General features: G+C 50.5%; 1 protein-coding gene across 3 annotated transcripts in view; it reads right to left on the bottom strand.

The window, feature by feature from the left end:
* The window catches only part of Eml2 (echinoderm microtubule associated protein like 2), a 30222-nt gene that overhangs the window by 1428 nt on the left and 16781 nt on the right, over positions 1-12013 (bottom strand). For all 3 annotated transcript variants that reach the window (XM_004644298.3, XM_023704464.1, XM_012517618.2), the window contains 9 exons: positions 11264-11418; positions 11012-11137; positions 9259-9390; positions 7995-8062; positions 7715-7803; positions 7447-7544; positions 6813-6900; positions 6408-6503; positions 5299-5429 (listed from right to left, as the gene is read on the bottom strand). In XM_004644298.3, coding sequence (XP_004644355.2) covers positions 5299-5429; positions 6408-6503; positions 6813-6900; positions 7447-7544; positions 7715-7803; positions 7995-8062; positions 9259-9390; positions 11012-11137; positions 11264-11418 — 983 coding nt within the window. The remainder of the gene's footprint in view (positions 1-5298; positions 5430-6407; positions 6504-6812; positions 6901-7446; positions 7545-7714; positions 7804-7994; positions 8063-9258; positions 9391-11011; positions 11138-11263; positions 11419-12013) is intronic.

Raw genomic sequence — 12013 nt, 5'->3', positions numbered from 1 at the left:
GCCTGGCAAGCACAAGATCCCAAGTTCGATCGCCAGTATTGCAAATAAATAAGTAAATAAATAAAAGGTCCTGGGTTTGACAGCATAAAAAGAAAACATGAAAGTGCTCGTAAGAGAGGCTGGGCATGAAGAGACCTGAGCCTGGAGGAAATGCAACGTTTGGAACCCGACTTAAACCACCTAACGGTAGACAGCCATTGTGGAGACAGCGAAGGGCATCTGAATATGGACTGGGTACAGGATCATATTAAGAAATCAATGTTGGTTCCATCCCAGTACCACACACAAAAATGAAGACTAATGCATAAATAATTTAATGGAGCTGTATCAATCAATAACTAAGAATGCACCACTGCTATCTGCAATAAGGATAAATCTTGTAGACATAATGTGGAGTGAAGAAGCCAAGAAAGAAAGAGGTCCTCCTGTGGTGCTGGCGCCTGTAAAGCCAGCTACTGAGGAGGCCGAGGCAGGAAGATCGCACTGTCTCTCTGTTAAAAAAAAAAAGTTTAGTAGTTTGGTGCACCAGGGTTTTAATCTCCAGTATTGAAAGAAGAAGAGTAGAGGGAAGGAGAGAGAGGAGTGAAGAGGAGAAGACTCTGAAAGACTGTGGAATCAGCCTGGACAGTTCCCCAAAAAACTAAAACTAGATGTTCCATTCGACCCAGCTATTCCCCTTCTTGGCATCTTCCTGAAAGAATTAAAAGTGGGCAGGGCTGTAGTTCAGAGGAACAAGCGCCTGCCTGGCAAGCACAAGGTCCTGAGTTTGAGTCCCAGAACTCCCCAAAAATAACTGAAAAGCACCATATCACAGCAAAATAGCTGCACCCATTTTTACAGTAGCACCATTTATCACAGCGAAATCTTGGAAACAACCCAAAGGCCCATCAATTGTGGATGGATACGGAAGATGTGGGGTTTTTTTCTTAATACAATGGAGTACTATTCTGCCCCAAAGGATAAGCCTGGGCCGAGGATACAGCTCAGCAGCTCAGCAGCATAAGCACCTGCCTGGCAAGTACAAGGTCCTACGTTCGAGCCCTGGCACCAATTAAAAAAAAAAAGAAAAGCCTAATATTTCTATCTAAATGGGTAATGGATGCACATCAAGATCATATTCTGAAGTGAAATATATCAGAAACACATGGTTAAATACTGCGTTTTTCTATGGATAACCACTAAGAAGATAAAAATGTACAATGTATTAATTATTGAAACTGTCCTATTAATCAGTTCTGAAACTGTCTCATTGCTATTTGTTTCTCAATAAAATAAAAAAGAAGAATGCCATGTACGTTGGTATATGCTATTTTAATTTCTGTGATGTTAAAATATAGAAAAAAAGTTTCTTAGAAAAAATAAATAGGGGCTGGGAGATGGCTCAGGAGAATAAGTGCTTCCCTGGCAAGTGCAAGGGCCTGAGTTCAATCCCCAGTTCCGCCAGAAAAAAAAAAGAAAAAGAAAAAATAAATAAGTAAATAAATAAATAAATACTGCATTTTTCTCTGTTGTGAGAAACTGAAAGAGTAAATGACACCAAAATGTGTAACAGGGCCAGCGAGATGGCTCAATGGCATAAGCGCCTGCCTGGCAAGCACAAGGTCTTGAGTTCAATCCCTGGTACCAAAAACCAACCAACCAACCAAAATGTATAATAGATATTGGGAAGTGGGAAGAAAATGTTCAAATGAGAAGGGGAACAAGAGGAGCAGTGAGAAGGGACAAGAAAAAAAAGAGTAGAAGGGAAAAAAATAGAACCAAAACTTTCGTTAGCTGTGTGTGCTGGCGCACACCTGTACTCTCAGCACGCGGAAGGCTGAGGCAGGAGGACTGTTGCGAGCTCGAGACCAGCCTGGGCTACAGCGTGAGCTCAAGGCCAGCGGGACCTGATGGTAAGACCGTGTCTTAAAAAGACAACAAGAACAAAACAAAGCTTTCCGAATATAAGAACGGGGAGACGAATTGAAGGGAAGGGAAGAATGGAAAAAAAGACGTGAGCTATACCATGCACAGGTGCAAACTCCCTATGCTACATGTTACCACTAAGTACATCTAAAACGTACCAATAAAACTTCTAAAATGGAAAAAAAAAAAAAAGGGGGCCGGGGAGATGGCTCAGTGGAATAAGCAGTTCCGTGGCAAGCGCAAGGGCCTGAGTTCAATCCCCGGTTTCGCAAAAAAAGAAATAAAATTAAAGAAAAAAAATGAGGGGGAAGGAAAAAACTAAAGGTGAGAAGGGATGGAGAGAGACACTTCTGCTAACAGTGGGACAGGTGTAACAGGTATAGAAGAGTTCGGGGGCTGGTGAGATGGCTCAGTGGTCTAAAGCACCTGCTTAGAAGAAGCTAGGCAAAGTACAGGGACTGCAGTTCAATCCCCCAGCACCACATGCCAGCCAGCCCCGCCCCCTGGTGGGCTGAGCTGGCCACACACACAAAATAAATAAATAAAAAATTAAAAAAAAAAAAAGGGTTCACTGTCTCTACTTTTTCGTTTTGTTTTGTTTTGTTTTGTGAGACAGGGTATTGCTGTGCAGTTCAGGCTGGCCTTGAACTCACTATCGAGCCCAGGCTAGCCTTGGCCCTCTGTTTCTGTGCAATGATTTCCTATTAAAATGTTACAACAGGGGCCGGGGAGATAGCTCAGTAGAATAAGCATCTATCTGGCAAGCGCAGGGTCCTGAGTTCAATCCCTAGTACCAAATAAATAAATAAATAAATAAACCTTTAAAAAAAAATGTTACAACAGGAGCCAACCAAATAGCTCAGGGGATTGAAGTGCCTGCTTAGGCAGATGCAGGGGCTGGGGTTCAATCTCCAGGCCTGCTGTGCCGGCCCCGCCCCCAGGGCACGCTGAGCTAGCAATTGAGACTGGGCGTGGTGGCACGCGCCTGTAATCCCAGCACGTGGGAGGCTTTAAACAGGAGAACCACTATGAGTCTGACCGACTAGTGAGACCCTGCACACCCTGCAGACCCTGTCCCGAATACAGAAGAAAAAAAAAAAGTTACAACAGCCGGGTATGGTGGTGCACTCAGGAGGACCAGGATGAAGACCAGCTCGAAGCCAGTCCGAGCTACACAGGGAGACTCTGTCTCAATGAAGGAAAAATAAAAAGGGCCAGGTAGACAGCTCAGTGCGAAGGCTCTGGGGTTCAATCTTCAATATAGCAAAACAAAACCTTTACAAGGCTTTGCTACATAGAACCAGCTTCCCAAGGGCTGAGGAGATTGCTCAGCCTTAGATAGGTGGTCTAAGTGTCTGCCTGGCAAACATAAGGTCCTGAGTTCAATTTCCAGTACCAAAAACAGTGTCCCATTAAGAACGGGTTAAAAAAAAATGGGTATGAGCCAGGTGTGGTGGCACATGGCTATAATCCCAATACTCAAGAGGTTGAGGATTGAGGCAGGAGGATTGTTATGAGTTCAAAGCCAACCTCAACTGCATAGTGAAATTCCCTCAAAAGACAAAAAAAACAAAACAAAACAAAACAAAACACAAAACAGCGTGAGGAGCAGCCCTCCCAGGCTGCTCCGGTCACAATCACTCTGGTCACCTGTTTGGCTGTGGCCTGGCTCCTGTGGGAATCATGGATTCTGGGATACAAGATCCCCAGGGTGCCAGCACCGTGGAACCGCTGTACCACTTAGAATGTCAGCTTGGTCACGGCTCTGGCTTGGTCAGTTTCGCAAATGTACCTTCCCCTCTGCCCAGGCACATGGTAGGTACTCATTAAATATGAGTTGAGTTGTTAGTAAGGGGAAAAGACTCTACAATTTCAGAACTGCTGATGTGTGAACGTCGTATTGTCTCGCTGGCATAAGAACCTGAAAGAGTAAATAAAACCTAGGGGCCAGGGAGATGGCTCAGTAGAATAAGTGATTGCCTCGCAAGCACAAGGGCATGAGTTCAATCCCTGGCTCCACCAAAAAATAAAAAAATTAAAAAAAGAGAGAGAAAAAGAAAAGAGTAAATAAAATCTGAAGGGTACAATAGATAGAGTAAAAGGGAAAGAAACTGCTCACAAGGAAAGAACAACTGGGATGAGAGAAAGGAGAAAAGAGAAAAGAAGGGGAGAAAAGGGGGATGTACACAGGACAGTCAGGATAACTGTACTACTAATTTCTTTTTGAGACAGAGTCTCGCTACGCAGTTGACTCGTTAAACTAAGACCCTCCTGCCTCAGTCTGTTAAGAGTGCTGGCATTATAATCCCACAGATTTTATTTAATTTTTGTCTTTTTTGAAATAGGATCTCGCTGTATAGTTCAGGCTATCCCCCAAAATTCACTAAGTACCCCAGGCTAGCCTCGTACTCACAATGACCCTCCTGACTGCTGGACTGACAGGCATGCACCACCATACCCAGCTGGTACTACTAATTTTTATTAGGTTGGTTTTTTTGTTTTTTTTTTTTGAACTGGGAATTGAACTCACGACCTTGTACTTGCTGGATAGGTGCTTGGGCCATGGAGCTACCTTCACAGCCCATCCACTGGTTCTTGAAAAGAGAACAGTTAATGCTCAAAATTTTTATTGTAACAAATTTTAAAGCTTATTATCTGGTAATCTGAGCAACTCCTTTGAAGACAACAATGTGCAACATAACTGCCATTATTGAATTCTTATCATATTGTTTTTTTGAAATTCTGTATGTTGCTAATGTTTTGTCTGTTCTTTTTTTATTGTTTTTAAAATGAAAGTTGGGGCCAGGGAGATGGCTCAGTGGAATAAGCGCTTCCCTGGCAAGTGTAAGGGCCTGAGTTCAATACCCGGTTCTGCCAAAAATAAAAATAAAAATAAATAATAAAATGAAAGTTAGGGGCTGGTGAGATGGCTCAGTGATCTAAAGCACCTACTTAGAACAAGCAAAGCACAGGGACCACGGTTCAATCCCCCAGCACCACACGCCAGCCAGCCCCGCCCCCTGGTGGGCTGAGCGCCCCACACACACACACACACACACACGCACACACACGCACAAAATAAATAAATAAATAAATAATAAAATAAAATGAAAGTTTATGAAACAAAGAAAGAGAGAAAGCCAGCCAACCAGCCAACCAGGCAGCCACTGCTGTAGCATAGACCCTTCAAGGCCTTTAGGGCTTCAGCACTAAGGAATTTCCCCGACTTGCAGTTTAAGAAAGGTCCCTGGCGTTAAGTCCACTGTGCTAGCCAGGAGGTGAGGAAGCTGAGGCCCCGGGGAGGTGGCGCTGGAGCAGAGCTGCTGCATCTCACCCCCAGCCCTGACTGCCACACCACCCCTGGCCTCGGCCGCCCCCCCCCCCGGCACTCACCCGAGGCTGGCAGCACGGGTAGCTAAACAGGTGGACCTTCCCAAAGTCATCGGCTGAAGCCAGCAGCTTCCCATTGTGGGAGCGAGCCACGGCATTGATGTCAGTGCCATCCGCGCCCTCAGACCAGATCCCTGTGGGAAAGAGGGAGCGGGTAGTGAGAGCCCAGCTGGCACCGAGGACCCAAAGGCGAGCAGGGCCCGGGCCCCAGTTCCTTGTCTCCTTCCTACCTATCCTGTTTCTATCCAAGATGGGGCTCACAGTGACCTTTTTTTGGTTTGTTTTGGTTTTTTGAGACAGGGTCTCACTATGTAGCACAGGCTGACCTCCAACTTGATCCTCCTGCCTCAGCCTACCAAAGGCTGAAATTATAGGCATGCACCACCACACCCGGCTGCCTTCTTGCATGTCTCCCAATTCTTTGCTGCCTGTGGGCTTCTGCATATGCTGCTCCCTTTCCCTACAGGCTCCATCTCCACTCTACAGAACTCTTCATCCCTCAGTCCCCAGTCAGAGGCTTCTTCCTCCAGGAACCCCTCCCTGACTTCCTCCCAGCTAAAGCCAAATGTTTCCTCCCAGTTTGCCTGTTCCAGCCCTACCCACCCTGGACAGTCACTGGCTGGGGACACTGTCTCCCTCACTGGACTGTGAGCACCAGGAAAGCAAGACAGGGGCTGCTGCGGTCACCATAGTGTCCAAGCACTGCCTTGCCCAGGGCTAACACAGGGCACACAGCTGCAGGTGACACTGCTTCAGGGCCTGAATGAACCTCTTCCTCTCACTTCATTACAGCTGCAAGAGACTTTACTGGTCATCTTACTCTCCCCTTTCGTCTTATACAAACACTTCCCACAAACAGTAAAGGTGTAACTTCCCTGTCCTGCAGGTAACCAGTAACACATTCAACGATACTCTTCCAGAATGACTTTTTGTATTTGTAAGTGTGAGACAAGGTCTTGCTATGTAGTTTGGGCTGGCCTTGAACACGAGGTGATCCTCCTGCCTCAGCCTCCCGACCGCTGGGATTACAGCCATGCACCAGTACACCCGGTTGTCTGGGATAATTCTTGGGACCCCTATCCTCAGCAGGACCACCCTCCCAAAGAGCTTACCGAACACCCCAAAGCCCAGAACGCAGGTTGCCGTAGCCCACTCCACATTCCGCACAGCGTCTGCGTTGGTGATCTGCTTACAGGTGGCTGGGTCCCCTGGGACAGAAAATCAGAAGAACCATGATTAAATCCCCCAGTACAGAAGAGGGGGTCCCGAGGCCCGGGCTGGAGGCCTCATAACACCTCTGCACCCACGGAAGCCTGCTCTCTGGGTCCAGACACCTCAAAACTTGAGCAGTGTACATCCCAACCAACCAGAAAAGGGAGGGACTGATTAAAAGCTGGGCACACAGGACAGGAAATGAGAAGGTAGAGGGCCCAGGTCTCTGCTCCCGTGGGAGTGCTCTGGTCTGGGCCAACCACATGTGCAAACGCGGCTGAGGAGGGCTACAAATGAGGACTCACAGTACAGAATCTCATAGTCTCCAGAGTTTGTGACAAAGCAGCTGCTGTCCTGGGCCCAATCCAGATGGGTGATAAAACTGGAATGGCCCTGTGGGGGACGCAAGGGGACAATTAGAACAAAAGAGGGCAGAACCAAAGAGAAGGGTGAGAATTAGATCAGGAAGAAGGCAAAACACAGAGGTAGGGTGAAAACACAGAGGGCAGGAGAAAGACTACACAAAGTATTTCGGAGAGTGGGGGCGGGGCCGGACTATCAGGGGCGGGGCCAGACCAAAGGGGGGCTGACAAAATGTGCTTAGAACACAAGGTCAATTTAGAACGTGTGGGCGGAGCTAGACGAGGGGGCGGGGCTACACAGAAGGTGAGCTGCGGACAAAGGGGCGGGGCTACAAGGAGGGGGGCTGAGGTGAGGGGCAGGACTATAGAAAGGGGGCTCGGTGTGGGCGGGGCTACACAAAGGGGCGTGACACAGGAGGGGGTGGGGCCGACTAAAACGCCTCGAGGTGGCCAGGGTAGTCTGCCAGGGCAGAGTCAGTAGTGTGTTGAAGCCGTGCTCCCTTGATGTAGAAAGTTGGTTAATGGTGCACCCTCTGGGAGGGGTGGCGGCGCGGGCGGGGGGCTACTGCCCACTCACCGAGCACTTGCCCAGGCGGCTGACCTTGCGGCCGCCCTGGTCCACCGTGTACACGTACACCAAGTTGTCGTGGGAGCCCACGGCCAGGTACGCCCCGTCTGGGGGAGGGGGAGGGGCCATGAGGAGGCACCCAGGCTCCGCCCCCTCCTGTCCCGACTTAGCCCCTCCAGGCTTCCACCCTCGCTGCAGTGTTCAAGGCCTGGGCCCTGTCCCTGCTCCTGCCTGCAACTGTCCCTTGCCTCTCCTGAGGCCCAGGCCCCTGTCTTACCTGGGGAGAAACTGACCACTGAGATCTGCTCATTGCCATCAGTGTGGATAGCCACCAGGTCATTGGTCTCGGTGTCCAGCAGCAGCCATCTTTAAAGGAAGGCAGATGAAAAGGGGTGAGCTGCCCGGCGGGGTGGGAACAACAACCTGAGAGGCCCGAGGGAATCCTGAGAAATGGCCTGGTAAACAGTGGGGTCCTAATGAACATCTCTTTGGGATTGCAGTGGGGGTTCGGGCCAAGGCCAGTTTCCCCTGGAGTAGGAACCCGGCCTCAGCTTTACCTGCCAGTCACTGTGCCCACAGCCAGGACAGAGCCACTAGGGTGGAAGCCAGCTGAGCGCGCGGGGTCCTGAGGAAGAAGAGGCAGGGCTGAGAGCTGGGGGGCTGTGCCCAGGGAGCCAGGCTAGACCCAGCCAGAGGGGCCTCTCCTCCCTCCACTGCCTTCCTGGAACCCACAGCCCACATGGCTGCCCACCTCTCGCCCTCGCCAGGTTGGTCTGAACCACAGAGCCTGGTCCTGTCTCTCCACCCGTCTTTACTCCTGCTCTACACCCATACAGCTCCTTGTTCATCCCAGATCACTCCCTTAGGTAACCTCCTAGGAGTGGGACAGGTGGGGCAAACGGTACTGATAGTATGAAGACCTCCGATACGGAAGGCCAACCCGGCTTCCACACAAGCACATCGATTTCCCAGTACTGCAATACATAAATAAATAAGGTGCCGTGGAGTCAGACCGAGGTTCAGCCTGTATCTACCACACTTCCTAGACCTGTGAGAGACATCGAATAATCGGCCGTCTCCAAGCCTTGGTTCCTTCTTCTGGCAAATGTGGATCATCAGTACATATTCCCCGGGCTTGTTACAAGCAACATGTCAAGTGCTTACAGTGGTAAATAAGATGGCCCCAGGAAGCACTCAATAAAAGCTGTGCCTATAACTACACTGCTGTTAGGCAAATGGTTTCATCTTCCTGCACCTTATTCCAAGTGCGGACTTTTTATCCTTACTACCCTGAACAGCCAGGTATAGTGCCTCACACCTATAAACCCTGCACTCAAGAGGCCGAGGCAGGAGGATCACCAAAAGTTCGAGGCCAGCCTATGCTACATAATGAGTTCAAGGTCAGCTTGAACTCCCTGACAGGGAGACACTGTCTCAAAAAATTCAAAACGACAATCAGACAGCTAGCAGCCAGGCTGATTCTCTGGCCTGGTGCCTCCCGGGCTGCTCGGATTACAGGGGTGCACCACCATGCAGGGCTCAACAGTATGTTGTGGAGCTCAAGGGCTCCTGAGTCTTCACTCTCCTGATGGTGGTAGAGGCTGCCCTGGACACTTGGTTCTATGGTGTCATTATGGGGTTCATTCTACCAACAACCGCTCCTCCAAGGAGTGGCCTCACCAAGGAAGTCAGTAAGCACCCAAATCCCTCTAGTAACTACCGTTCTGCTAAAGAGACCTTGTGTGGTTTCCACCTGATGCACTGAGTCCTAGGTATGGACAAAGGAAATTCTGGTGGCACAATATCCAGCCTTTGTCCTACCTCGATGGTCCTGCTCCACAGGGGCTGGTGGGACTCCAAACACCAGAGGTGCACCAGCTTATCCTGCCCGCACGTCACAAACTGGGCCTGGCTGGGGTGTGTGGCCAGGCCCCACAGTTCTTCCACGTGGCCCTAGTGGGAAAGGAAGACGGCAGGCTGGAGACTTGAGACCGTGTTCTGACCGTGTTCTTTCGCTACCCACCCTGATGTCAGAAACCCACAGACCTAGCAACCTGCCCTGCCCAGGGTGACCCAGGGAAGACCCCCCCATCGGCTGCCTCAGCCCCCCTGGGTAGCTCAAGGCCAATCCTGCTCCTTCCCTCAGTCTCTGCTTTTCTCTTTACACAATGGGAAGCAGGAGAGTATGGGGACTCAGCACCAGAGCTCATGAGTCACCCTGGCGGTGCCCATCCTACACACACACACACACACACACACACAGGGTGGGTGGGTAGCGGCCACAGCAGTGTTCAGGTTCCAAGGCTCAGGGAAGGTCCTCCTGCAATGGGCCTGGTCTCAGATGTAGGCCAGAAATCTGGGATCTCCTGGAGGGTACTCAGCCTGCTGGTACTGACTCTCAGTGTTTTCTTACTCCCTGTGGGCCGCCAGTCATTAGGCAGTGACTTCTCCTAGGAGCCTCAGTTTTACCTGCTGTGAAATGGGTCTGATCATGGTGTGGCCACTTAGCATTGCTAAACTCAATCAAATCAGAGATCGGAAGAAAGTGATATATATAAGGCTAATTCAGAGCAGACGCTTACAAAATAGAAGTGGCTCTAAGACTACATGTGGTACGGGGGATCGAACCTGGGTCCTTGAGCTTGCCAGGTAGGCACTTGACCACTGACGTATCTCCCCAGCCCCTGAATCTTTATATTATTAACAATATTAATTAATTGTTTAGGGGGGCCTGCCCCATAGCTCAGTTCTTTAAGTGGCTGCTTCAACAAAGCAGTCAGGCTCCGGTTGCTTTGGTTCGATCCCCACAACACAAGACAGCCAGTCATGCCTTGAAGGCATTTGGGGGGGGGGGGGAACACTTCTGAATATTAATTAATTGTTTAACAATTATTGTTTATTACTGTTTAGTAACATACTAATGTTTTCTCTGATTAACAGTCACTGAGTTCAATCCCCAGTTCTGCCAAAAAAAAAAAAATAATAATATCAAGATTCATTTTCATAGAATCATAGTCTGGCATAGTGGTGCATGCCTGTAATCCTAGCACTTGGGAGGCTGAGGCAGGAGGATTGCTATGAGGTAATCCCAAGTGCTAGGATTACAACCATCACATTCTTCCAGGGCTGAGATTTGAACTCAGGCAGTCATACTGTGGGATTCACTCTAACCATCGTACTAAACTGCTTCTCCGTAGGTGGGCTGACTGGGTGGGGGCGGGATATGTCACAGCAGGAAGGAAGCAGAGGGCCTCTGAGCTGCAAGGAGAAACCGCGCTGCCCAGATCCTCAGAGCTCACGTGCTAGATACGTGTGATAGCATGACAACCTCTGGGCCACTGAACAACCCCATGAGAGGATGCCACTCCCCATCAGGACAGCAGAAAGAACCTGGTCAGCGGACACCCATGGCGTGCTGCATCATGAGGACTTGGGGGGTCCCGGGGCAGGGCAGGGTGTGGCTATGGGGGAGCAGGGAGAGGGAAGGTGTGTGGCGTTCGCGGGGCTGGTGAGGAGGCAGCAGGGAGGACGAGAGGGGAAGAGCTGGGCCTGGGTGGAGGCGCCAGACGCTCACCTGGACCAGCAGCGAGAAGCCCGTGTTTACAGAGCCCTGCAGGATGGAGTTGCGGGTGGTCCCCACGTACAGCGTGTCTCCCCGGCCCTCAGCCACAGTGCGCACGGGGCCGAAGTCCTCAGGGACCTGGCAGCGGACCGATGCGGGAGACAGGTCATCAGAGGTCTCATCGGGGGTCTCATGGGGGGGCGGGGAGGAGGGTTTCCTGTCAGGTGCCTTGGTGGGGTGGGCTTCCTTTAACCTCCCCCTCACCTCCACCTCCTGCAGCTTGCTGTAGTCAGAACCCCAGAGGACCACTCGCCGATCGCGGCCCCCTCCGGACACCAGCGTCCCGTCCCGCAGGGCGCAGAGCCCAAACACACCGCCGTCGTGGGCGCCCAGGACCGCCTGCGTGATGCGGTTTCCACCTGTGGGGCGGTGAGGCATGCAGCAGTGTGGGCAGCCGAGCCTGGCCCGAGCCCTGCAGGCGCCTCACTCTCAGGCCCACGTCCATCTTTTCATCCATCTCGCCATTCTTCAGCCTGCCCTGCCCCTCAGTCACAGCCCACAGACTAGGTACCTCATGGTTCCTCCCTTAAGTCCCCTGAACTGACATCCACCCAGGCTTCACCCACCCACCCAACTACCCATGCTTTCACTGACTCACCGATCTTCTCACCTGTCCACCCATCTATCTCTACCCATCCGTCCATCCATCTATCCATCCATCCATCTCCCATCCATTCATCCACCCATCTATCCATGGATATAACTACTTTTCCACCTGTCCCTCTATCCATCCGTCCATCCATCTACCTCCCACCCACATGAATATTCACCTTCATCTTCACTTCCTTCAGCCACCTCCTCTTCAGTCAATCTTTCCATCTACCCAAATATCCACTCAGTTTCCACCTATTTTCCCTCCCACCTGCCCACTCACCCATCTAGCCCCTCAATGTTCATCCACCTTCCATCCATTCATCCATGAACAAGTTTTTTTTTCAATCAACAATTTTTTTT

The sequence above is a fragment of the Octodon degus genome, unplaced genomic scaffold (genome assembly GCF_000260255.1).
Source record: "Octodon degus isolate 3935 unplaced genomic scaffold, OctDeg1.0 scaffold00197, whole genome shotgun sequence".
Lineage (NCBI taxonomy): Eukaryota > Metazoa > Chordata > Mammalia > Rodentia > Octodontidae > Octodon > Octodon degus.
Note: the sequence above shows the minus strand (reverse complement) of the source record. Positions and strands in the feature narration are given on the sequence as shown.